This window comes from Chiloscyllium punctatum, chromosome 3 (genome assembly GCF_047496795.1).
Source record: "Chiloscyllium punctatum isolate Juve2018m chromosome 3, sChiPun1.3, whole genome shotgun sequence".
Classification (NCBI taxonomy): domain Eukaryota; kingdom Metazoa; phylum Chordata; class Chondrichthyes; order Orectolobiformes; family Hemiscylliidae; genus Chiloscyllium; species Chiloscyllium punctatum.
Window position 1 is genome coordinate 156833684 of NC_092741.1, and position 27392 is coordinate 156861075.

Consider the following 27392-nt stretch of genomic DNA (forward strand, 5'->3'; position numbering starts at 1 on the left):
TTATTAATTCCACTTTCTTGCTGTTTCCTAAAGCTCAATACAGTTTTTGTATTTCCAATGCACACCAGAATCTAATACTGCTGATTTGTTAATTTGGTGCTACAACCAATGTTGGCAGAACCAGGTATTCAAAGACATAATCGCAGCAGTTCCCTGATTGAATAATATTATAACATCTTAACATTTGCATGCTTACCGATAATGTCCCCTCACTACACCATCTGGATTCAACATGGGTATAAGTTTAAAGACAAACATTCGTCTCAACATACGAGCACGATGATCATCAGCCCGTAAAATAAACTCTAGGAAACCATTGAAAACAAAACTAGAGGGAGTTTCACCAGGATGTACTCGACTGCTGAGGAAAAACACCTGGAACAGAAGAAAAGCTTGATTTAATTAATTTATACAATCAATCAATCACAGAGACAAATGATTTAGATCACAGAAGTTCATTTGACTGGGGATGATTTATTTAGCCTGGGAATTAACAGTTAAAATAAAGTTGGACTTGAGCTTTGCTTTGGCCCACAGTTGTTTTGTAGAGTCGGGTGCAGCACTCAAGTTCTTTCTCAAAATACTAAAACCTTTTTTGAGTTTATATTAAGACAGCCAACAATTATGAGTTGTGTTTCTAAGGACTTCATTTGGCTGCTAAGAATTAAATCAGTGCACCACAACTCCAAACAAAGTGTGATGAAGTGTTCATGTTCATTTGAGGATAAAAGACTTCAGTCACATGGAGAGACTAGAGAAACTTGGGTTGACCCCTCAAAATAGAGAAGATGTGATAGCATTATTCAATCATGAAAACAGAACAACATCAGCAGCCAGAGAATACTTGGCAAAAAATACCATAGGCAATATTAGGAAAAACTATACTGTATGTGGATTGTACTGCCTGGAAAGGTGTTGGAAGCAGATGCAACTAAACTTTTAAAGGAAATGTGGATAAATATTTGAGAATGAAAAGCTGTGTGGCAATAAATAAAAAGTAGAGGTGTAGGATTAGCTTTTATCAAATATTGATCAAAGGCCTATTTCTATTTGGATTAATTATATGAATAAACCAAATTTAAACCTAGAGATTATGGTAAACAATTTTTAAACTAAGACCTCAACATGTGGCTTTTGAACAGAATTGCTGGAAAGTCCACTAAGTCTTCATATGTTGAATATAGAACTTTGGATTTTCTTACTTGTTTCCCAGGAAACTGCTTTGGGCGAGGAATGGAATCATCTGGAAAAAGCTTGTCAAGTCTTGGTTCACATTCTGCTGCCATTCCATCGCATGAAGTAATGGTGATAAGATCAACACGTCGTTTGTCCAAGGAATAACACAGAGGCTCACGGTGATAGTAAATACTATCTGGAGAACTGAAGTGAAATTTCCTAGAGTTACAAGTTATTCACTTCACAAATTTCAATTCATACAATAAGATAAGAGCACTTCAAAAAGGAATATTTGTACATGTTCAAATCAAACTACCTCCCCGTAAACAAAGAAAGGGTAAAGAGATAGTGTTTTTTAGGGAGAACTCCATCTTCAAGTTCTTGCCAGTAGCCTATAGGAACTCTAATACACAACACAGACATTCCTGTGTTAAGACCATAAACAATTACAAATGGAGGACCCCAGTGAATCAGTGCGTCATACATTGACCTTTTATTTGGGATCGGAGGTCAAATTAAATCTTGACAGAAGAAATGGATAATCTATTTGCCTGTTAACCACAAAAATAATATAAAAATGGGATTGAACAGTCTAAATTAAATTCTTTCTCAACACAGGTCTACAGCACAAAACCATCTTCAATTCAGTGCAAATTTACATTCTTGCTCAAAGGCTACTGAATGGTGCACATAGAAATTTGCAATAGTAAAGCAGAGGTAACCAGAGGTTAGGGTGGGAGGTACAATGTTGGGTAGGTTATTTGGACTTTGCTCTGTATTTCAATAGCTGACACAGAAATGTCTAATATTAGACATCTCTACTTTTACTGCCAATCAGAGTAAAAGTACACTTTTTTTGAAAAAGCAAATCACAGCTTCAATTTAAAATATTGCTCAGAAGATGCTGCCAAAGAAGTCCGATAAAAAATAAATTGATAGGATGTAAAAGAAGAGTTTGGTATACTTTCCTTATTGGTCAAAGCATTGTGGACAGGAGTTAGGAGGTCATGTTGTAGCTAAACAGAATATCAGTTAGGTCACTTTTGAAATATTGTGCGCAATTCTGGTCTCCTTCCTATTGGAAAGATGTTGTGAAACTTGAAAGGGTTCAGAAAAGATGTACAAGGATGTTATCAGGGTTGGAGGATTTGAGCTATAAGGAGAGGCTGAATAGGCTGGGACTGTTTTCCCTGGAACATTAGAGGCTGAGAGGTGACCTTGTAGATGTTTATAAAATCATGAGGGGTATGGATAGGGTAAATAGACAAGGTCTTTTCCCTGGGGTGGGGAGTCCAGAACTAGAAGCCATAGATTTAGGGTGAGAGGGGAAAGATTTAAAAGGGATCTAAGGGGCAACGTTGTCACACAGAGGGTGGTGCATGCTTGGAATGGGTCAACAGAGGAAGTGGTGGAGGCTGGTACAATTTCAACATTTAAAAGATATCTGGATGGGTTTATGAACAGAAAGGGAAGGGTTTAGAGGGATATGGGCCGAGTGCTGGCAAATGGGACTAGATTAGTTTAGGATATCTAGTCAGCATGGACACGTTGGGCTGAAGGGTCTGTTTCTGTGCTGTACTTCTCCATGACTCTTTCTATAAAGATTTGCTCCCACCCCCTCTGATCTTTATCCATATGGTTCATTAGATTTGTTGTCAGTAATCACAAAAAAAAACCAGCCCACATGTACACAATGTCTTCAGTGAATTTTTCTTTAACAAACAACCTAGTTGAAGGCAGTTCAGAGAAGGTTCACTGGCATGATCCCTGATATAGATAGACTGTCTTACGAGCAAAGATTAAACCGGTAAGGACTCATTGGAATTTAAAGGAATGAGAGGTGACTTCATTGAAAACATATAAGATCCTTCAGAAGCTTGACAAGATAATTGCTGTGAGGATGTTCCCCTCATGGGAGAGTTTATAACCAGAGGGCACGGTCTCAAATTAAGGGGCATTGACTTTAGATTGAGATGAGTGAATTCCTTCTCTCAGACAGTTGAGCGCCTTTGGAAGTCCTTGAGAGCTGTGGGGAAAGTGTCCTTATGCATATTTAAGGCTGAGCTAGCTAGATTCTTGATCAATTGGGCGATAGAGCAAAAAGTGAACATGAGGTATGAAAGATCAGCCACCAACATAATGAATGGGATAGCAGGCTCAAAGAGCTGAACAGCCTACACCCTTTTCTCCTTCTTAGTCTTAGTTAACTCCAAAATCAAAGTCATCAGATATCTTTCCCATGCACTCACCTATAATTCCCAGCTAGTTAATTCTTCAGCGATCTCAAATTGGCAAAGTATGAAAATCTAGGATCAAACAAAATCCCCTCAACTATAGAGACAAGCAAAGAAGAAATATGCTCACTGTCTTTGATCCCAGCAATAGCATCTGCAATCTTTATCAGAACTGTTAATCTTTTAAATCAATTATTGCATACCTAAATCAAGCAATTTTGCATCCTGTTGGTTGCGAGTTTTATACAGAACTGAGAAAAATCCACAGAGAGATTAAAAAAAACTATACAGCCAACTTTATCCTTTACCTCAAATGCAAGGTGCTTTCAAGTCTGCCCTGGGCAGCAAAATTGCTACCTTCTACAATTTAGAAAGAACATGTGGAACAGGTGTAGAAGTAGACCATCTGGCTCCTCAAACCTACACCTGATCTGTTTGCATTTTGAATTCCACATTCCCATCTACCTCAGAATCCTTGATTTCATTGTCTAAACTCTGCCTTAAAATATATAAAGGCACCCACCTTCAGTGCCTTCTGAGGCAGAGCATTCAAAGTTGCACAACCCTCAGTGAAAAAAAGGAGACTCGTAATTTTAAAACAGTCTCACCTCCTAGTTCTGGATTAACCGAGAGGAGAAAAAAGCCTTTATGATAAAATATATTTCCTACTTTCCAGAACTTTTCATGAATCTGGGGAAATTTGGAAAATTACCAACAATACATCTATTATGTGAAAAGAAAGAAAGAACTGTGAATGCTGGAAATCAGAACCAAAACACAAATTGCTGGAAAAGCTCAGCAAGTCTCGCAGCATCTGTGGAGGGAAATCAGAGTTAGCGTTTCAGGTCCAGTGATCCTTCCTCAGAACAGATCCACTATGTAATTAGCCACTATGAAGTTAGGTTGCATTCATCTGCATAAGTTCATATTGTCATTCTCACAGCTCAATTTGTTTGCTTTGCACCTCCCCTTCCGTCTCCAGTTTTTCAGTTAATACAGCAATTTTTTTGTACTCTCTGTAGTGATGACAAAACGTTTTTTTCATTTCATTCACCTTTTTTATTGACTCTCTCTACAAGACCAACAATTACCCTTTTCCTTTTTAAATGCTTGTGAATCTTGCTATCTGTTTTTACATTCCTAGCTAGCTTGCTCTTTCAGTTCAATTTCTTTCCCCCCAGTTAACCTTTTAGTCATTCTTTATATTCTGACCATTCATCTTACTTCACCTACGTAGTTAATTGTAATTTTCCTAAATTTGAAGCTTTCCCTAACTTGTTTAGTTAAGCACAATTGCAGGTCCTCCCTTCAGAGTTTTTTTTTATTGACTATAGGAATATGCATATTTTGAGTATTCTGAAATAACCTGTTAAATGTCTTGCACTGTGTCCACCGGGTCCAGCTCATCACCTAGATGCTAGTTCACTTCAGTTCACTGGGATTTCATGCCCACATTGTTGCTCTTATTGATGTTTCAAATACTAAATTTAGAACCAAGCTTCTCCCTTTCAAACTGGATGTAAAATTTAATTATATTGTGCTCTCTGCTATCTTGGTATGGCTTTATCTTAGGTCCTTCAACAATCCTGACGAATTACACATTACCAAATCTAACATAACTGTCTCTGGTCAGTTCCAAAGCACGGTTTCAAAGGTACTCTCGAAAGAATACACTCCTCATCCAGGCTACGATTGACAATATGATTTTTCCAGTTTACATGTAGGTTAAAGTCAACCACGATCATTACAAGGTTTATTATTAACACACAATACTTTTTCATACATATTTTGACCCACCACCAGCTTCAGTCTTTGCAAGCAAAGCCCAATAGCACCGATGGCATTTGTAGTTTTACAAACCTAACATAAAATCACAAACAAGCACAATAGCTTTCCAAAGATCAGACAATGATCTTCACAAAACCCACTGCAAGATAATCATCCGAGTTGACAAATCTGAAACTATGGAGTAGATTGGTGCTCCCATCAGCAAAAGCACAAAAACCTCTTCAGACCACCATGGCAACTTACAGGGCTATATCAAGCCAAGCGAAACTCCTCCTTCACCAAACTAAAAATTAGATTCCCTACACTGTGGAAACAGGTCCTTTGGCCCAACAAGTCCACACCGACCTGCTGAAGAGTAACCCACCCAGACCCATTTCCCTCTGACTAATGCACCTAACACTATGGACAATTTAGCATGGCCAATTCACCTGATCTGCACATCTTGGACTGTGGGAGGAATCCTGAGCACCTGGAGGAAACCCACGCAGATACAGGGAGAATGTGCAAATTCCACACAAACAGTCGCTGAAATTGAACCTGGCACCCTGTACTGTGAGGCAGCAGTGCTAACCACTGAGCCACCGTGCTGCCCCACGGTGAAAAATGAAAATAATATCACAGAAATTCCTTTGTCGACACTTACAGGCATCAAAACAATTTATATGAAGCAATGTGAATAGCCAGGGCCTCATCAGAGACAAACGCCTCTTGACAACTTTCATATTCAGGTATACATCTAAAAACCAGACTGAATATTCCTGTTTTTTGATCAGAATATTCAAGCAATATCCTAATCACCAACAACATTTATACTGTTTTGAAATGCACTACGATTCTATGTCTGAAAATGAGACTAAATAATCCATCATCTGTAATGGAACATAAAGGGAAGTACCAAAATAGATTAAAGGGATATTCAAGAATACAATAATAATATGCAATTTTAGCATCGCCAGATGCAAGTAGAAGGAACTGGCCTCTTTTGTCCATGTCTAGCTCCTCCTTGCTTTTGAGTACAGCAGGAAGAAACTACAATGTTTAGCATAGAAATCCCACCCATCACTTATACAACGTTAGCAGCTATTGGAATGGGGCAGGGATGGTACCAATTTGATTAAAGGATTCAAAAAGAAAATAACCTATGCACATGTGGGTGGGCAATATGATCTAGGGTCATAAGAAGATAAAACAGCAGTAAATGCCTAGTTTCCTGTTCAATAAAATTATGGATAATCTGTAATCTAATGCCATATATCTAAATGGTCAATAAATATGATGAATAGCTGAGATCCCAAAGTAGATTCTCGTTGGATACCATGAGTCAAATCTTTCCAATTAGAGTACCTGGCCATCATCACTGCCCTGTTTCCTGCTGATTTCCCAATAGTAAATAACTATAGACATTTCTATTTCTCTGTATACTGTACTTAGCTTTTAAAAGCCATTCAACTAGACTCATCAGGCAAGTAGTTCTGAAAATTTGCCATTTCAGTCTCTTGGTCCTTAATTATAAACATGCCCGACAACAGATGTTCATAAAACGTGGCTATAATTCCCTGGTTTCTCTCTCTCATCTTTCTTGAATAGAAGAGTGACTTTGTAATCTAAAATAAGAAACTTTGGAAGATTATAGCTCAAGTGTCTCCAATGCTCTAAGCTACTTCCATTAAATTCTGGGGATTGAAATCATCTGGTCTTAGTTAGCTCTCACTCTTTCCTAAAATTTTCTTCTTTATTTGCTATTTGTTTACATTAACTCTGCAGTGTCGCTAACCCTGGTCCAATGGACATTTGAATGCTGGCTTCTTCCTCAACTGTAAACTCTGAATCACAGTAATTATTAAGCAGTTCTGCAATTTCCCTATTTGCATTGATATTATCACTACCATTGTTTTTTAAGGGTTTGTCACTTGTTTGCTTTACTGCACTGCAATAGAGATGGTAAGTATTGAATCCATCCTTACTTCCAGACATTCTTTTGCCATCGTCTTAGTTGGTTCAGCACCATTCAATATTTCTACTATTCTTATTTTATAACGTGAAAACTCTTGCACTGTTCTATACTGAATTCGACTGAAATTTTGTTCTAGCACCATCTGTAATTTTTTGGCGGATAATTTAGCATCTGCAAAATTGAGCAGCATATCGTGCATTTCTGAATTCAGGTCATTCACACATTAGAAGCAGCAGAAACCCCAACTTAGCATCTCTACTCAATAGCTTACCACATTACGTTAATCGCCTATCTACTGCCTAATATCTATATCACCAACTCCCTAATCTTCAAAATATTTGTAGAACAGCCACTTCTTATTGATTTTGCAATTACAGCATTCAACTAATGTACACATAATGGGTCTTCAATACAATCACAAATATACGACAGTAACTTGATGATCAGGTCCTGATGAAGGATCTGAACCCAAAATGTCGATTACTCCACCTCCTGATGCTGCCTGGCTTGCTGTGTTTCTTCCAGCCTCATGCTGGTCTACTATGAACTAATGGGAAGCAAGCTCACTGAAGTGAACAACAGCAGTGCATTTCCAGTCATCAACTTACATATCAAAAGCTAAATACAAGTTGTTTCTCAAAGGGCAACAATATTTTCATGGAAATCATTTGGAAAATTAATTGCACAAGGTACTCAATTGAAATTCTCAGACTGCATCCTACCTCTTCGTAGTCAGGTGTTTACAATATTCAAACTTTTCATCCAGTTGTGTCAACATCTCTTGACATTCAGAATATGTGAATGGAAAGCAAAATGCAAAGTAGGTTGTTGCTCCATAATACTCCAGAAAACGATGCATGAAGGAGAGAATAAACTGGTTTTCCACCATCTAAATTGAAAGAAAATGGTGTTAAAAGAAATGACAAGCATTTTATAGAAACAAACTGTTGAATCCTGCAACTGACAGTCATCTATTCATTCTGTAATTCGGCACATTGTAGGAGTAAAACATTGAAGGGTAGACACAAAATAAATAGCATTCCAGCCTTGGACAGTCTCAGAACAGCACTGATTGTAGTTATTACAGAACAAGGCAATTTTTCCTCCATCTCATCCACGTCAGGTCTTACGAGACCAATTTAATCATCCCCATTTCTCAGTGTCCTCGTAGCCCTGTATGTTTTTGTTCAAGCAACTCATCCAATTTCATTTTCAAAGCATTCATCGTCTCTGCTTCCACCTATCTCATGGGTACCAAATTTCAGGTCATTACCACCAGTAGTGGAAGACAGTTCTATCTCCTCAAATCTCGTGCTGAAAATCTTAAATCTATATCCTTTCATCCTTGTCCCATCGTCTTATGGGGGCAGGTTTTCTTTGTCTATGTTAACTAAACCATCATAATCTTTGCACCTCTGTCAAATCTCAACCTCCCTTGAAAGAAAATCCCAATTTCTCCAGCTTAACCTGAAAGATAAAAATCCCTCATCTTTGAAATCATCCTGTTAAATCTTCTGTGCACCCTCTGAAGGAACCTCATGTATTGACCATCCCACTCATCATTTCATTGACATTCATGAGGTTACGTACATGGGAGATACAAACAAACAGGTTATTTGGTCCAACCATTGTTTATGCCACACTTGTGCCTCCAACCATCTTTCCTAATCCAATCTAACATAATTCTCCATTCACATTTGCCTCACATGCTTGTTAAATGTCCCCTTAAATGGATCCATGCTATCACTCCCTGTGATAGCAAGTTCCACATTCTCACCATTCTTTGAACTCTCTATTGGATTTCTTCATCATCATTTCAGATTGATAGTTTCTAGCACTTTTCAAAAATGAGAATTTCTTTGCTTTGGTTAAAATGACTTGGCAAGGGGTGGAAACCAAGTGAGAGAATTAGAAAGGACTACCAGAATGCACAAAATACTTGGAGACACAGATAGCATTAGTATACAGGTGAAAGTGAAGTCAATAGGTGAACTCATTGTAATGAAGAAAGCAATGAAATCTAAATCACAGAATATTAAATTAAGATTGGGGAGTTAGAAATGCAGATCGCTATGACAATAACAAAGACCTAGCTCAAGGAATGGCAGAACTGGGTGTTAAATATGCCTGCGTACAAGGTGTAGAGAACAGATATACTAAAAGGAGGAGAGGTGGTAGTCTTGAAGGGCAGTTTTGAAGTACAATAGAAAGAGAATATCCCAGAGGGTTCAAAGTCAGAATCAACCTGGCTAAAGCTAAGGGACAAAATGTGTGCAGTTATATAGATCACCAGCTAGTGGGAAGGTTGTAAAGGAACAAATCTGCAGGGAAATTACAAAGAAATGCCAACATTATAGACTTGTTGGGACTGGGGACCTTGATTATCCAGATGTAAATTGCAACAGTGGTAGCATTAGAGGCAGAGAGCAGCAAACAGTCCTAGATGATGTTTAGGAAAATCTCCTACATCAGTACATGTCCAGTCCAACTAGAAAGGATGCACAGTTGGACCTGATTCTTGGAAATGATATGAGCCAAGTAGATCAACTATCATTGAGGGAATATTTCAGAGACAGTGATCGTTGAGTCGTAAGATTTAGTATAATGATTAAAAATAGGATAATAAGCAATCCCGAGTAAGAATAATTAACTGGAAGACAGCTAAATTCAATGGGGCAAGAACAGAGTTGGGAAAGATAGATGGGAGCAATAGGCTGACAAGAAAAATTGTAGCTGAACAATAGACTGTCTTTAAAGAGGAGATGGTTTGGATACAAATACTGTATGCTCAAAAATTATAAGTGTTCTGAATGGACTTGTGTTTTGTCACAAAAGGTTTAAAGAATACTCATCCTGCAAAGAACAGACATTATACTAAGTATCACTTGAGGTAACCTGTTTAAATTTAAGCTAAAACCAGCATCTCTTTTCATATAACCAATCAAACAAGGAGTTTAAAACATCAGTGAAGAAAGCGAATAAATGTATCAACAAGATTCAGATACAATTTGGAAAATGATATATATCAACAAACTTGAAAAAGGTATTCATTATCTCAAATAATGGCATGGGGGGCTGGGGGCAACCAGCTTCAAAAATAATTGGGTCGTAACTTACTGAAAAATAATATGCTTAGAAGTGCATGATTATTAACATTCTAGTCAGGCAGTGACTTGTGGCATGGAAGACATACTCAAATCTTAGGATATCACAAGTTGCCGGAGAAGCTTTACGCAAGCAGTATTCTTTCCTTAATTTCATTACGAGATATGTACGGCTCTAATTTCATTACGAGATATGTACGGCTCTACTATGTATAACCATATGGTCCATCACTTTTTCAAGTATTGGACTAGGAAACCAGGTTGAATTAAATATGTCCAAACATGTTCACAGTTTTGACTGAGCTACTCTCATAACTCAGAGTGGAGAAAGTGAGCAACAGAGGAAGTAAAATAGATCAAATGCTCCCAAAAAAACTGCAAAAATGGTGTAATACCAGCCCAGAAGCTACAAGAGCCTTGTTCTTAATATTATAAATTAGATTTTCATAGTATTGTAAATTACAAGTGACATCTTATAGAACAGTAATTGCATTAATCTATCCTTTCACGTTTTAGGCATGGGTGAACACACCACCCTCCATCCATCATCCAGTTGTGTGGAGTCATTTAGCTGCAGCCTCAGAATCACATGCAATGGCTTCACTTTTCATTACTGCAGTTCCCCAATAGTCCCCAACTCCTACCTCTCATCTACATGCTACCTGTTAACAACATCTTCCAAAATCACAATGCCAGGTTTCAAATGCACACTGCCGACTCCAAATTCAACCTCAAACTCTTACACTTACTAGGTTACTTATCTAACATCTAAATGAACAGGAACTTCCTCTATTAAATAATGGCAAAGCCAAAGCCATTATCTTCAGTCTGTGCTGCAAAGTCTGTTACTTGACATTGACTTCAAGCTAAGACAGTAAGACATAGCAGCAGACACAGAAACGTAAACCATAGAGCAAACGAATAGATGTAACGCAGTCAACCAATGATCACATGTGACCATCCAACCTGGTGCCCTATTCCCACTTTCTTCCCATACTCTCAGATTCCTTTAGCCCCATGGAATTCTACCTATCTCCTTTTCTGAAAGGACTGCTTGCTGAGAAAATAAATTTCAGCATGGTGGCTCAGTGGTTAGCACTGTTGCCCTGCCTCACAGTGCCAGGGACCCTATTCAATTTCAGCCTCAGGAGACTGTCTGCATGGAGTTTGCACATTTTCCTCATGTCTGCGTGGCTTTCGTTGGGATGCTCCAGTTTTCTCCCACAATCCAAAGATGTGCAGATTAGGTGGGTTGGCCATGGGAAAATGCAGGGGTACAGGGATAGGGTAGGGCAGTGGATCCAGGTGGGATGCCCTTCAGAGGGTCAGTGTAGACTTGATGGGCCGAATGGCATACTTCCTCACTGTAGGGATTTTATGATTCATCTCTGTTATAAATGATTTGCTCTGAATCCTAAGACTGTGACCCCTGGTTTTGGACATCTTGGTCACTGGAAAATCTTTCTGCATTTACCGTCTAGTCTTCTTAGAATTCTCTAGGTTTTTTTTTAAGATCCTCTCTCATTCTAAACTCCAGTGAATACAATCTTCTTCATATTGTCAACCTGCTATCCCAGGAATCAGTCTTGTAAACCTTTGGTCTAATTCCTCCATAATCAGAAGATCTTCCCTCAGATAAGGAGACCAAAATTGCACGCAATATTCCAGGCGTCGTCTCACCAAGGTTCGATACAATTGCTACAAGACATCTCTGCGCCCGTATTCAATTCCTCTTGCTATAGATGCCTATATACCATCTACCTTCTTCACTGCTATTCTGTAAGCCATTCAGCACATTGAGACCGCTCTAACATTCAATGAGATCATGGGTGGTATGATAATCAGCAGCTTCACTTTCTCGCCCTTTCCCCATAATCAGATTCTCTTACTGATTAAAAATCTCTCTGTCTTGAACATATATAATGCCTTAGCTTCAACAGCTCTTTGCGGTAAAAAAAATTCCACAGATATACCACACACAAGAAGAAATTCCTCCTAATCTCTGTTTTAAAGATGCAACTCTTTATTCTGAGATTATACCCTATTGTCCTTGATACACCCACAAGAGGAACAACCTTTCACATTGAACCTGTCAGGTCCCCTAAGAATCTTGCATGTTTCAATAAGGTCACCGCTCATCCTTGTATATTCCAATTAGTAGTAATCAACTCAACCTCTTTTCATAATGCAATTCCTCAATACCTTCCATCAGCCTAACTTACCTTATCTAGACTGCCTCCATTACCAATATATCTTTCATTAGAAGGGCCAAAAACTGTATTTGGGCTGGTCTGACTATAACCTTATACAATTTTAGCAAAACCTCACTAGTTTTACATTTCATTCCCTTTGAAATAAAAGCCAACTTCCCTATTATCTGCTAAATTGAATAGTAGCTTTTTGCAATTTGTGGATGAGGACACCCAACTCCCTCTGTTCTGTAGATTTCTGTAGTCTTCCTCCATTTAAATAAGATTCATCTCCTGCCAAAGTGCATAACCTCACATTAAATTCCATCTACCAAGTCTTTCCCACTCTCTTAACTTGTCTAGATCCCTTTGCAGACTCTTTGTGTCATCCTCGCGACTGGTGTTCCCATCTATTTTTGTGTCACCCTCAAACTTGGCCATAGTGCATTCACTTTCCTCATCCAAGTCACCCTATCCTACTTCTTACCTCAATGAATGCTAGTAAAGTTATCATCAGGCATGGGTCCCCTGAATGCAAGCCCTGCTGATTCTGCTTGATCATACTGTGTATTTCTAACTGCGCTGCTGTTACATCCTTTACAGTAGCCTCAAACATTTTCCCAAAGACAGACATTATGCAAACTGGCTTATATAGTTACTTGTTCATTGTCTGCATCCCATTTTTAAATAAAGATGTTATACTGGCAGTGTTCCAGTCACTGGGACTTTTTCACATCTAAGGATTCCTGGAAGATTACTACCTGTGCATGCGCTATCTCTGTTGCTACTTCTTTTAATAACCTAGGTTGCATTCCATGAGGTCCAGTTCAATTGCCTTCTCCATGGCAAATGTCAGAGGCTAAATATGTATCTGAAAAGCTTGCTGTCACAATGGAATCCAAGATGGACTTCTAACTTTATATATACTCTAGCAACAAGACTGTCTACTTAAACCTCTGTTACATTGACTGATTCCTCCTCTACCTTCTCAATGAAGAGAATTAATATTGGAAAACATGGAAATAATGGAGGCTTTGACAGGTATTTTATATTTGCTTTCATGGTAGAAAACTTAGCTATATTGATTATTTCTGGGCGATTCACTAAGTGAATCATACCATAAGAATTAATGTTATAGGCAGAGTTAGGTTCCTTTGAACAACATTTTGCATGGAAGAAAATGTACAAGTTGAAATACCATACATGTGCTACAGCATTTCTGGTTGAAATAACTCCAAAATTAAAATATATCACTAAATGTTGAAGAAAAACCACAAATGCCAAACTTCCTGTTCAATACACGTTTTAAAAGTTACAGATGTATTTTTAAGATTGACCAGGCTCTACCTACTGGCAGAAGTTAGTCTGTGCCAGGAGTTGCAGAGTCTTGGTGCCAACCAATTTCTGCCAGTAGATGGAGCTCTTTGGTTGAAGGTCAAAATCAGTGAGGAGAAGGAAACAGTTTGAAAAGTAAATGGAGTAGAATGAAGTAAGGGCAAACAAAGGCAAAGTCAAAAGGAAGGATGCAAGGCCATTTGGTGGAGGGCCTAGAGTGGTCTCCTGGCCTCGAGGTGAAGCCCAGTGTGGTCTGAGGTCATGGCGCAGCATGGACTAGCGGCTAGGTCCCAGTGTGGACTGGATTGGAAGGACTGTTGTTCTGAAGTTATTATTTCTACATTTTTCTAATTTATTCCTATGATCTGTAATACTCTTTATTTCTTTATCTTTTAAAATTTTTTTTCCAAATAATTTTTACTTAAGAATCTGTACCTAGGTACTTTTGTACCAAGGATGGCACCAGAAGTGGTGACTTGTAAACTTTTCACTGTACTCATTTGAATACATGTGACAATAAAACTAATTCTGATGCCTTTTAACATCTGTCTTCTGACAACCATCTGTGTGTACCAGGACACCAGAATGAAAGCTGTTAGGAACATTTTCACATCATTTTCTTCTTCAAGAACTGACAATTCTTTAGCCAAAGTTGGTTTTAAAAAGTTAATCTCCACAGAGAAAGCTTTAGCTTTTCCTTTAACTGATGTGTGTGTAATGTGTAGGTATAAATATATACCCTTCTGAATTACCGGTTATATTCCAAACTGTGATAATAAGGTTTGCCTCTTTTCAATAAAATAGTCATTCCATTGTTCATTAAAGAAACTGATAGTTGAATTTATATTATGAAACAAAAATATATTTGGATTAATGTTTGAAAACTATAACCACACAGATATATTTGATCATATTTTTAAAAAGTTAATCAATTTTTTTTAAGTACTGAATCTATGGATCATCAGTACTTTCTCTAATTTATTTGGTTGGTGATCAGTAATAAGATCAACATTTTCACAACCTTGAATAAAACAATTCCATTATTTTCTTTCCAAAAATCAGATCTGGAAATCTATGCACATTACATCGGTGTTGTCAGTGGACCTCACTTTCTAAAGGAAGACAAATAATTGTTGAAGATTTGAATTTCATTTTAAAATCAGTACAGCAACAAATGCCAGGCTTCTGCTTTTAATTAGCAACAAAGTGTAAAAATAGCTACCACCCTTAAAAAGAAAGGTTTTTAGTGAAAAGCCACCTCATGTCATACACTACTTGAATTTCATTCTCAAAGGAAATTTCCCAAAGTTCCACTGAAGTGCTATAAGTAATGGAAATCCTTGTTTGGAGAGGAGGGACATATGCTGACTTCAACACACCTCAGTTTTTCCAGAAATGGTTTGGAAGCAGCCACAAGAAGTGCTGAAACAGGCTGTTTGTAAAAGGGCAATATCTCCAGATTGAAGACTCTGTTCTAATTGCGGTTGAATAGTAGGCTCTCTAAGACGAATACTATTCCCCAGCTAATTCTAAATGTCCCATCTATATAAATACATGATCTTATTCACACCCAAACACCCCTTATATCCTCTATAGAGGGTGTGGTGCTGGAAAAGCACAGCAGGTGAGGCAGCATCTGAGGAGCTGGGGAAATCGACGTTTTGGGTGTAAGCCCTTCAACCTGATGAAGGATGTCTACCAGAAACATTGATCTCCAGCATCTGCAGTCCTCACTTTCTCCTTATATCCTCTGTGCCACTCTTTGCCCTCACACATCCTCATGGCTCCCTGTACGCAAAGTGCCAATAGGATTCTGGGTAATCCAAGATGGAGGACCAGAATAAATTGTGGCTGTAACAGGTGCTCCTTTTTTGAAGTATTTAGGTGTTGGAGGTGGTTTTCTCGAATTCCAGGAGCAGCAACTACTGTTTTATATGCTGTTGGAACTTTGGGGGAAAAAATTATCAAAACAATAGCACTTTTAAAAGGAAGACAATAAAAAAGGTAACGACTACATGGTTAGTGGGGAAGAAAGAGAAAGAAACCTACACTGCTAACTAACACATCAGTTAAGCTGCACAGTTACTGCCTTTGCTGTTTGAGTTTGCGTATCTCTGGACATTGGAGTGCATCTAGGAAAAATTAACAAATAATGAAACTCACAGCTGACCTTGGAGAAACTTGAATAAGAGAGCTCACAGCACAGGAACAGATAAGTGCATAATTTTTAAAATGTAACCTTGCTCTAAGTCTACAGTAGTGAGTAGAGTGGGTTCTTCCTTGATTCTATGTTTTATCGAGATCTGTCTCGAATAACATTTAAAAATATAAACCATACGTACTAAGTTTGCCTGCAACACTTTTTTTTAAGAGCAAAAAAGACGGTGCTATTTTCTGGATCTATAGACTGTGAAGGAGCAAAGATGGCCTTTAGTAGGATGATGTGCTCTTCCTGACAGATGTGGGAGTTTAGGGAGGGTTTCCAGGTTACTGATGATTACGTCTTTGGTTGCGAATCCTATCGGATTGCATGGATCAGTTCGAACAGCAGTTACATACAATGAGGAATTTACAAGAGCTAGGGGGTGTGATGAATGGCAGTTTATAGAAGGGGTTAACTCCAGGAAAGGTAGGCAGGTACTCTCCAGTGGAGTCTCCAGTGGTTATCCCCATTCAAAGAAGCATGCTACTTTCGAAAATGTAGGTGATGGACTCTCAAGGAAATGTAGCACGAACAACTAAGTTTCCAGTATTCAGACTGGCTCTAATGTAATGAGGGGTACATGAATTCCAATGAATTGACTGTGATAGGAGACTCTCTAGTCAGAATGATAGACAGATGTTTCTGCGGCCAGCTACAAAAGATCAGAATGGTGCATTGCCTCCCTGGTGCCAGGATTAAGGATATCTTGGAGAGGGTGCAGAATGTTCTCAAAGGGAAGAGGGACCAGCAGGAGGTCATTGTAAACATTGGAACCAACAACATAGGAAGGGAACAGCCTGAGATTTTGAAGGCAGAATATAGAAAGTTAGGCAGGAATTTAAAAATTAGGTCCTCGAGGGTAGTAATATTTGGAATACACCCGGTGCTATGAGCTACTGAGGGTAGGAATAAGAGGATAGAGTAAATAAGTGCATGGCTGAGGATCTGGTGCAGGGGAGAAGGGGTCAAACTTTTGGATCTTTTGAATCTATTCTGGGGTAGAAGTGATCCTTGCAAGGACTAATATACTGACAGGGAGATTTGTGAGAGCTGAACGGGAAGATTTAAATGGTGGGGTGGGAGAGATCCCAGTGAAATAGTGAGGAAAGAGATCAATCGGAGACTGGTACCGATGGGAAAAGGAGAGAGTCAGAGAGGGCAGACAGGAACAAAACAGACAACAAGGTAAGATTGATAAACTGCATTTACGTCAATGCAAGAAGCCTAACAGGGAAGGCAGATGAACTCAGGGCATGGTTAGGAACATGGAACTGGGATATCATAGAGATTATAGAGACATGACTCAGATGGACAGAACTAGCAACTTAATGTTCCAAGATTCAAAGCTATAGGAAGGAGAGAAAGGTGGGAGGGTAAGAGAGGAGGGGGAGTAGTGTTTTTGAAAAGAGATAGCTGTGGTGAGGGAGGATATTCCTGGAAATACATCCAGGGAAGTCATTTAGGTGGAACTGAGAAATAAGAAAGGAAAGATAACCTTATTGGGATTGTATTATAGACCCCTGAATAGTCAGCAGGAAATTGAGAAACAAATTTATAAGGAGATATCAGTTACCTATAAGAATAATAGGGTAGTTATGGTAGGGGATTTTAACTTTTCAAACATAGACTGGGACTGCCATAGTGTTAAAGGTTTAGATGGAGAAGAACTTGTTAAGTGTGTACAACAAAAAATTCTGATTCAATATGTGGATGTACCTACTATAGAAGGTGGAAAACATGACCTACACTTGGGAAATAAGGCAGGGCAGGTGACTGAGGTGTCAGTGGGGAAGCACTTTGGGACCAGCGACCATAATTCTACTAGTTTTAAAATAGTGATGGAAAAAGATTAACCAGATCTAAAAGTTGAAGTTCTAAGTTGAAGGAAGACTAATTTTGACAGCATTAGGCAAGAATTTTCAAAAGCTGATTGGGGGCAGGTAAAGGGATGGCTGGAAAATGGAAAGCCTTTAAAAATTAGATAAAGAGGTTACAGAGGCAGCATATTCCTGACATTGAGGTGCAGGGAATGCTGGATGACTAGAGAAATTGAGGTTTTGACTAAGAGAAAAAAAGCATATGTCAGGCACAGACTCGATCCTCAAAAGAGTATAAAGGCAGTAGGAGTATACTTGAGAGGGAAATCAGGAGGGCAAAAGGGCATATGAGATAGCTTTGGCAAATAGGGTTAAAAAGAATCCAAAGGAATTTTACAAACACATTAAGGACAGAAGGGTAACTAGGGATAGAATAGTGTCCCTTAAAAAGATGAGCAATGCAGCCTACGTGTGGAGACGGAGGAGATGGGGGCAATACTAAAAAAGCATTTTGCATCAGTGTTTACTGTGGAAAAGGACATAGAAGATACAAAATATGGGGAAATAGATGGGGACAGCTTGAAAAATGTCCATATTACAGAAGTAGCGCTGGATGTCTTGAAATGCATATAAGTGGATAAATCCCCAGGACCTGATCAGGTGTACCCTAGATCTCTGTAGGAAGCTAGGGAAGTGATTACTGGGCCCTGTGCTGAGATATTTGTATCATTGATAGTCATGAGGTGCCAGAAGTCTGGAGGTTGTCTAACGTGGTGGCGCTATTTAAGAAAGGGCGGTAAGGAAAAGCCAGGGAACTATAGACCAGTGAGCTTGACATCGGTGGTGGGCAAGTTGTTGGAGGGAATCCCGAGGGACAGGATTTACATGTATTTGGAAACACAAGGACTGATTAAGGATAGTCAGCATGGCTTTGTGCATGGGAAACCATGTCTTACGAACTTGATTGAGTTTTTTGAAGAAGTAACAAAGAGGATTGATGAAGGCAGAGTGGTAGATGCGATCCATATGAACTTCAGTAAGGCTTTTGACATGGCTCTTCATGGGAGGTTGGTTAGCAAGGTTAGATCTCATGGAATACAGGGAGAAGTAGCCATTTGGTTACCGTACTGCTCGAAGTTAGAAGACAGAGGGCGAGACTAGTACTGGCAAATGGGACCAAATCAGGTTAGGATATCTGGTCGGCATGGATGAGTTGGACCGAAGGGTCTGCTTCTATACTATATGTCTCTGTGACTCTTTAACATAACCTCCAATTCTTATCCATGTGCTCTTATAAGTCCCTATGCCAGCGACAGCAATTCTGATTTCTAAAGATGTAGCTACAAGTTGACTTTGTTTATAATCTACCCTATTGTGGACAAAATGCTTGTTTAGCAAATAAATCAATTCCATCCTACCCCACGGAATTGGCTTCCATTTTTTGCAAGTAAGTAAGTGTTTAGAGTTACACACTTTACAAGTCAGCAAGTGGGATCAAGCAGGTAATGAGACCAAGAGTTTAAGATACACAAACACACACATGCAGACTGCACATGGCAAAAAACATTTAGAATTTTATTCATATTTCAAAATGGGAAACTACATAGATCATAGAATAATACAGCGAAGTACACCAGCTCTCGATGTTACACCGACCTGTGAAACCAATCTGAAGCCCATCTAACCTACACTATTGCATTTTCATCCATATATTTATCCAATGACAATTTAAATGCCCTTAAAGTTGGCGAGTGTACTACTGTTGCAGGAAGAGCATTCCAAACCCTTACTACTCTGAGTAAAGAACCTACCTCTGACATCTGTCCTATATCTATCACCCCTCAATTTAAAGCCATGTCCCCTTGTGCTAGCCATCACCATCGGAGGAAAAAGGCACTCACTGTCCACCCTATCTAATCCTCTGATCATCTTGTATATCTCTGTTAAGTCACCTCTTAACCTTCTTCTAACAAAAACAAACAGTCTCATGTCCCTCAGTTCCTTCTCCATACCAGGCAACATCCTGGTAAATCTCCTCTGTACCCTTTCCAATACTTCTATGTCCTTCCTATAATGCAGCGACCAGAACTGTATGTAATACTCCAAATGGGGCCGCACCAGACATTTGATATATGACAGGGCGAAAGCGAGGACTGCAGATGCTGAAGATCAGAGTCAAGATTGGAGTGGTGCTGGTAAAGCACAGCAGGTCAGGCAGCATCCAGAAAACAGGAAAATCTACATTTCGGGCTGAAGTCTTTCATCAGGAATGTGGCTGGGAGCCTCCGAGGCGAAGAGATAAATGGATTTTGGGGGGGTGGGGGGTGGGGGTGGTGGTGCTGGTGCTGGGGAGAAGGTAGCTAGGAGTTCAAGAGGTGGATGGAGGTGGGGATAAGGGTTATAGGTCAGAGAGGAGGGTGGAGCAGATAGGTGGGAAGGAAGATAGGCAGCTAGGACACAGGTAGGACAGGTCATGAGGATGGGTGCTGAGCTGGAAGGTTGGAACTGGGGTAAGGTGGGTGGAGGGGAAATGAGGAAACTGGTGAAGTCCACATTGATGCCTTGTGGTTGAACTGTTCCGAGGTGGAAGATGAGGTGTTCTTTCTCCAGGTGTCGGGTGGTGAAGGAGGGCCATGAAGACGGCCCAGGATCTGCATGTCCTCGGCAGAGTAGGAGGGGGAGTTGAAATGTTCGGCCACGGGGCGATGGGGTTGTTGGTGCGGGTGCCCCGAAGATGTGCCCTAAAGCACTCTGCGAGGAGGTGTCCAGTCTCCCCAATGTAAAGGAGACCACATTAGGAGCAACAGATACAATAAATGACATTGGTGGACGTGCAGGTGAAACTTTGATGGACGTGGAAGGCTCCTTTGAAGCCTTGGATGGAGGTGAGGAGGGAGCTGTGGGCACAGGTTTTGCAATTCTTGCAGTGGCAGGGGAAGATGAGAGGAGTGGAGGGTGGATTCTTGGAGGGCGCAGACCTGACCAGGTAGTCACAGAGGGAACGGTCTTTGCGGAAAACAGATGGGGTGGGGAGGGAAATATATCCCTGGTGGTAGGGTCCATTTGTAGGTGGTAGAAATGTCAGCGGATGGTGAGGAGGTTGGTGGGGTGGAAGTTGAGGACCAGGGGATTCTGTCCCTGTTGCTGTTGGAGGGGCAGGGTTTGAGGGCAGAGGTGCAGGACATGGATGAGATGTGTTGGAGGGCATCTTCAACCACATGGGAGAGAAAATTACAGTCTTGAAAGAAGGAGGCCACCTGGTGTATTCTGTGCTGGAACTGGTCCTTCTGGGAGCAAATACGGCGGAGGCGGAGGAATTGGGAATACGGGATAGCATTTTTGCTGGAGGTATGGCGGGAAGAGTGTAATCCTGGTAACTGTGGGAGTCGGTGGGTTTGTAATAAATGTCAGTGTTAAGTTGGTCATCGTTGGTGGAGATGAAGAGGTCTAGGAAGGGAAGGGAGGTGTCAGAGATGGTCCAGGTGAATTTAAGGTCGGGGTGAATGTGTTGGTGAAAACAATGACTGCAGATGCTGGTAACCAGATTCTGGATTAGTGGTGCTGGAAGAGCACAGCAATTCAGGCAGCATCCAAGTAGCTTCGAAATTGACGTTTCGGGCAAAAGCCCTTCATCAGGAGTTGATGAACTGCTCAACCTCCCTGGGAGCACGAGGTGGCGCCGATGCAGTCATCAATGTAACGGAGGAAGAGTTGGGGAGTGGTGCCAGTGTAACTACAGAAGATGGACTGTTCTATGTAGCCAACAAAGAGACAGGCATAGCTGAGGCCCATGCGGGTGCCTATGGCTACCCCTTTCATCTGAAGGAAGTGGGAGGATTCAAAGGAGAAATTGTTAAGGGTGAGGACCAGTCCAGCCAAACGAATGAGTGTCAGTGGAAGGGTACTGGTGTGGAAGGCGGGAGAGGAAGAAACGGAGGGCTTGGATGCCCTGCTCATGGCAGATGGAGGTGTAGATGTCCATGGTGAAGATGAGGCCTTGGGGGCCAGGGAAACGGAGGTCTTAGAGGAAGTGTACGGCGTGGGTGGTGTCCCAAACATATGTGGGGAGTTCCTGGATGAGGCAGGATAGGACAGTATCGCGGTAGGTGGAGATGAGTTCGGTGGGCAGGAGCAGCCGAGACGATGGATCGGCCGGGGTGGTCAGGCTTGTGGATCTTGGGAAGGAGGTAGAATCGGGTGGTGCAGGGTTCCTGAACTATGAGGTTGGAAGCTGTGGGTGGGAGTTCTCTGAGGTGATGAGGTTGTGTATGGTCTGGGAGATGATGGTTTGGTGATGAGGGGGATGAAGTTATTGTCAGGGGGGGTGGTAGGAGGAGGTATCTTCGAGTTGGCGCCTGGCTTCAGCGGTGTAGAGGTCAGTGCGCCAAACTACCACGGACCCCCTTTATCCGCTGGTTTGATGGGAAGGTTGGGATTCGAGCAAAGGGAATGGAGGGGTGCGCATTGTGAGGGTGAGAGGTTGGAGTGGGGGAGACGGATGGACAGGTTGAGGCGGTTAATGTCACGGCGGCAGTTGGAAATGAAGAGATTGAGGGTGGGTAATAGACCAGCATTGGGTGTCCAGGTGGATGGAGTGTGTTGGAGGCAGATGAAGGGGTCCTCGGAAGATGAGCTGGAGTCCTGATTGGAAAAGTAAACTCGGAGGCAGCGGAAGAAGTGTTCGACATCACGATGCATATTGAATTTGTTGATGCGTGGACGGAGGGGGATGAAGGTAAGGCTTTTGCTGAGGACTGATCATTTGTCCTCAGTGAGGGGAAGATCTGGGGAGGGGGGGCGGGGGGGGGAGAAGATGGTGAAAATGCGGCAGGGCTGGGAGCTAGGACCTGGGATTTGGTACAGGTGTGGAGCTGGGAGTGGGGGTGGAGCCTGTAACTGATGTGGAAATGGTGGTAGGAGAATGGGGGTGGAGTCATTAGCAGAGGTGATGTTCCCCTTAGGATTCTGGGGGTGGGTGGGTATGGTGACAGTGGGATCCGTGGTGGTGGTGGTGGTGGTGGTGGAGGGGGGGGGGGGGGGGGGGGGTTGGGGGGCACGTGTCAGCAGTATGCAGGTGAACGGCGTTGGCACGTGTCGGCAGTATGCAGGTGAATGGCGTTGGTGGGTACGGAAGTGATAGCAACAACGGCAGTGGTTAGCAGCGCCAAAGTCACAGAACACGTGACGTCAGCGATGATGCGCGGGGCGGAGGTGATGTCACGTGTGGTGTATGTGAAATCGTTAGGGGCGGAAGTCGCGGAACACGTGGCATCAGTGGTGGAAGTGTGTCAGAGGGGGTGGAAGTGGCTGTAATACAACCTCAAGGCTCCAAAACCCAATTCCTCTACCAATAAAAGCTAACATACTGTACACCTACTTAATAACTCTATCAACCTGGGTGGCAACTTTCAGTGATCTATACACATGGACACAGACACAGAGATCTCTCTGCTCATCCACATGACCAAGAATCTTATCATTAGTCCAGTATTCTGTATTCCTGTCACTCCTTCCAAAATGAATCATCTCACAACTTTCCACATTAAACTCTATTTGCCACCTCTCAGCCCAGCTCTGCAGCTTATCTACATCCCTCTATAACATGCAACATCCTTCGGCACTACCTACAACTCCACCAACCTTGTGTCGTCCGCAAATTTACTAACCCATCATTCTACGCACTCATCCAGGTCATTTATAACAATGACAAACAGCAGTGGCCCCAAAATAGACCCTTGCGGTACACCACTAGGAAGTGAACTCCAGGATGAATATTTCCCATCAACCACCACCCTCTCTCGCTAAATCACCCTCAATCCCATGCCTCTGAATTTTCTGCACTAGCCTACCATGGGGAACCTTATCAAATGCTTTACTGAAATCCATTTCCACCACATCAACCACTTTACCCTCATCCACCCGTTTGGTCACCTTCTCAAAGAACTCAATAAGGTTTGAGGCATGACCTATCCTTCACCAAGTTTAGATTAGAGTGGTGCTGGAAAAGCACAGCAGGTCAGGCAGTGCCTTGAATGCTGCCTGACCTGCTGAGCTTTTCCAGCGCCACTCTAATCTAAACTCTGGTTTCCAGCATCTGCATTCCTCACTTTTGCCTATCCTTCACAAAACCTTGTTGACTATCTCTAATCAAATTATTCCTTTCTAGATGATGATAAATCCTCTCTCTCATAATCCTTTTCAACACTTCACAAGTCTACTATTACCAGGGTTGTCTCTACCCCGCCCCTTTGCTATCCTCCAGCCTTCTGGCACTATTCCCGTAGACAATGACGACATAAAGATCAAAGCCAAAAACTCTGCAATCTCCTCCCAGCTTCCCAGAGAATTCTAGGAAAAATCCCATCCCACCGAGGAGGGCTTACTTATTTTCATTTTCCAGGATTGCTAACATATCCTCATGATCCTCACCCCTGTCTAGTCTAATAGCCTGTATTTCAGTATGAATACTGACCAAAAGTATTCATTTGGCGCCTCTCCTATCTCTTTGGAATCCACGTAAAACTTCCCACTACTTCCTTGACAGGCCTTAATTTTTAGTCATTTTTTTATTCCTGACATAGCTGTAAAAAGCTTTAGGGTTTTCCTTGATCCTACCTGCCAAAGACTTCTCACATCCCCTCCTGGCTCTTCTTGGCTCTCTTCTCATAGTCATAGAGATGTACAGCATGGAAACAGACCCTTCAGTTGAACCCGTCCATGCCAACCAAATATCCCAACCCAATCTAGTCCCACCTGCCAGCACTCGGCCCATAACCCTCCAAACCGTTCCTATTCATATATCCATCCAAATGCCTCTTAAATGTTGCAATTGTACCAGCCTCCACCACAGCCTCTGGCAGCTCATTCCATACACGTACCACCCTCTGCGTGAAAAAGTTGCCCCTTAGGTCTCTTTTATATCTTTCCCCTCTCACCCTAAACCTATGCCCTCTAGTTCTGGACTCCCTGACCCCAAGGAAAAAACTTTGCCTATTTACCCTCTCCATGCCCCTCATAATTTTGTAAACCTCTAAGGTCACCCCTCAGCCTCCAACGTTCCAGGGAAAACAGCCCCAGCCTATTCAACCTCGCCTTATAGCTCAAATCCTCCAACCCTGGCAACATCCTTGTAAATCTTTTCTGAACCCTTCAAGTTGCACAACATCTTTCCAACAGGAAGGAGACCAGAATTGCACGCAATATTCCAACAGTGGCCTAACCAATGTCCTGTACAGCCACACATGACCTCCCAACTCCTGTACTCAATACTCTGACCAATAAAGGAAAGCATACTAAACGCCTTCTTCACTATCCTATCTACCTGTGACTCCACTTTCAAGGAGCTATGAACCTGCACTCCAAGGTCTCTTTGTTAAGCAACACTCCCTAGGACCTTACCATTAAGTGTATAAGTCCTGCTAAGATCTGCTTTCCCAAAATACAGTACCTCCCATTTATCCGAATTAAACGCCATCTACCACTTCTCAGCCCATTGGCCCATCTGGTCAAGATCCTGTTGTAATCTTGGTAACCCTCTTTGCTGTCCACTACACCTCCAATTTTGGTGTCATCTGCAAACTTACTAACCGTACCTCTTATGTTCGCATCCAAATCATTTATGTAAATGACAAAAAATAGAGGACTCAGCACCGATCCTTGTGACACTCCATTGGTCACAGTCCTCCAATCTGAAAAACAACCCTCCACCATCAACCTCTGTCTTCTAACTTTCAGCCAGTTCTGTATCCAAATAGCTAGCTCTCCCTGTATTCCATGAGATCTAACCTTGCTAATCAGTATCCCATGGAGAACCTTGTCGAATGCCTTACTGAAGTCCATATAGATCACATCTACTGCTCTGCCCTCATCAATCCTCTTTGTTAGTTCTAACTTGTAACACTCATTCACCCTAACTGAGCCTTCATGTCTCATCTTTACATAAGTACCCTTCTTACTCTTGACAAGAGATTCAACTTCATTAGTAAACCACAGTTCCCTCACTCGACCACTTCCTCCCTGCCTGACACACAGAAGCTGTTCCTTGTACAAGCTCCACATTCCAATTGTGCCCATCCCCTGCAGTTTCCTTTCCCATCCTATGCATCCTAAATCTTGCCTAATCGCATCATAATTGCCTTTCCCCCAGCTATAACTCTTACCCTGCGGTGTATAGCTATCCCTTTCTATCGCTAAAGTAAACTTAACCAAATTGTGGCCACTATCACCAAAGTGCTCACCTTGCTCCAAATCTAACACCCAGCCTCATTCATTACCTAGTACCAAATCCAATGTGGCCTCACCCCTTGTTGGCCTATCTACATACTGTATCAGGAAGCCCTCCTGCGCACACTGGACAAAAACGACCCACCTAAGGTACTTGAACTATAGTGTTTCCAGTCAATATTAGGAAACTTAAAGACTCAGAACAACTACCCTGTTACGTTCACTCCTATCCAGAAATATCTTTTCAATTCTTTCCTTTACATCTCTGGAACCTTTCAGAGGCCTTCTGAAAACTCCCAGCAGGGCGACGTCTCCATTCCTATTTCTAACCTCAGCCCAAACTATCTCAGTAGACAAGTCCTCATCAAACATACTTTCTGCCACCGTAATACTGTCCTTGACTAACAATACCACACCTCCCCCTCTTTTAGCACATTTTCTGTTCTTACTGAAACATCTAAACCCCGGAACCTGCAACAACCATTCCTGTCCCTGTTCGATCCATGTCTCCGAACTGGCCACAACACCGAAGTCCCAGGTACCAACCCATGCTGCAAGTTCACCCATCTTATTCCAGATGTTCCTGGCATTGAAGTAGACACACTTCAAATCACCTTCCTGCCTGCCTATACACTCCTGTGGCCTCAAAACCTTATTCATGACCTCACTATTCTCAACCTCCTGCACACTAGAGCTACAATTCAGTTTCCCATCCCTCTGCTGAATTAGTTTAAATCCTCAGGAAGAACATTAGCAAACCTCCCCCCACCCAGAATATTGGTACCCTCTGGTTCAGGTGTACACCATCCCATTTATACAGATCCCACTTAATCCAGAATGAACCCCAATTATCCATGTATCTGAATCCCTCCCTCCTATATCATCCCTGTAGCCACGTGTTCAACTGCTCTCTCTCCCTATTCCTTGCCTCGGTAGCATGTTGCACGATTAACAAACCAGAGATAATAACTGTTTGCTCTAGCTCAAAGCTTCCACCCTAGCTCCTTTACAAAGCTTCAAAAATGAACTTATATGCTACAATCTACAGGATGCAAAAAAACACTTCTACAAGATCACTAATTCCGAAATTTCCATACCTCATATGTTGGTCTTTCTCGCACCCGCTCCCAGCGTGGTCTTCCAGGAAGAGTCTTAACTAATGGGGCCATTCCTTGTGAGTACAGTTTGCTTTGCTTATTCATATTCATGATATTGATTTTAATAACTTTACTTGGAATTCCCCCCTTCACACTAAAATAAAACCAGGACCTGAAGATAAAGACAAAATAAGTTATCGTCAATATGTTGCATGAATTCAAATGTCAGATCATAAATACAACTTAATAAAAAAAGCTTCTTAGCAAAATAT

At 41.5% G+C, this 27392-nt stretch overlaps 1 protein-coding gene across 10 annotated transcripts in view; it reads right to left on the reverse strand.

Moving 5' to 3' along the window:
• Positions 1–27392, reverse strand: part of agbl5 (AGBL carboxypeptidase 5) — a 126092-nt gene that overhangs the window by 85626 nt on the left and 13074 nt on the right. For all 10 annotated transcript variants that reach the window (XR_011955316.1, XR_011955317.1, XM_072562881.1 and 7 more), the window contains 4 exons: positions 27121–27292; positions 7875–8041; positions 1203–1380; positions 197–375 (listed from right to left, as the gene is read on the reverse strand). Coding sequence is in view for 8 of the 10 variants with exons in the window: in XM_072562881.1 (XP_072418982.1) it covers positions 197–375; positions 1203–1380; positions 7875–8041; positions 27121–27292 (696 nt within the window). In the remaining 2 variants the exon portion in view is untranslated. The remainder of the gene's footprint in view (positions 1–196; positions 376–1202; positions 1381–7874; positions 8042–27120; positions 27293–27392) is intronic.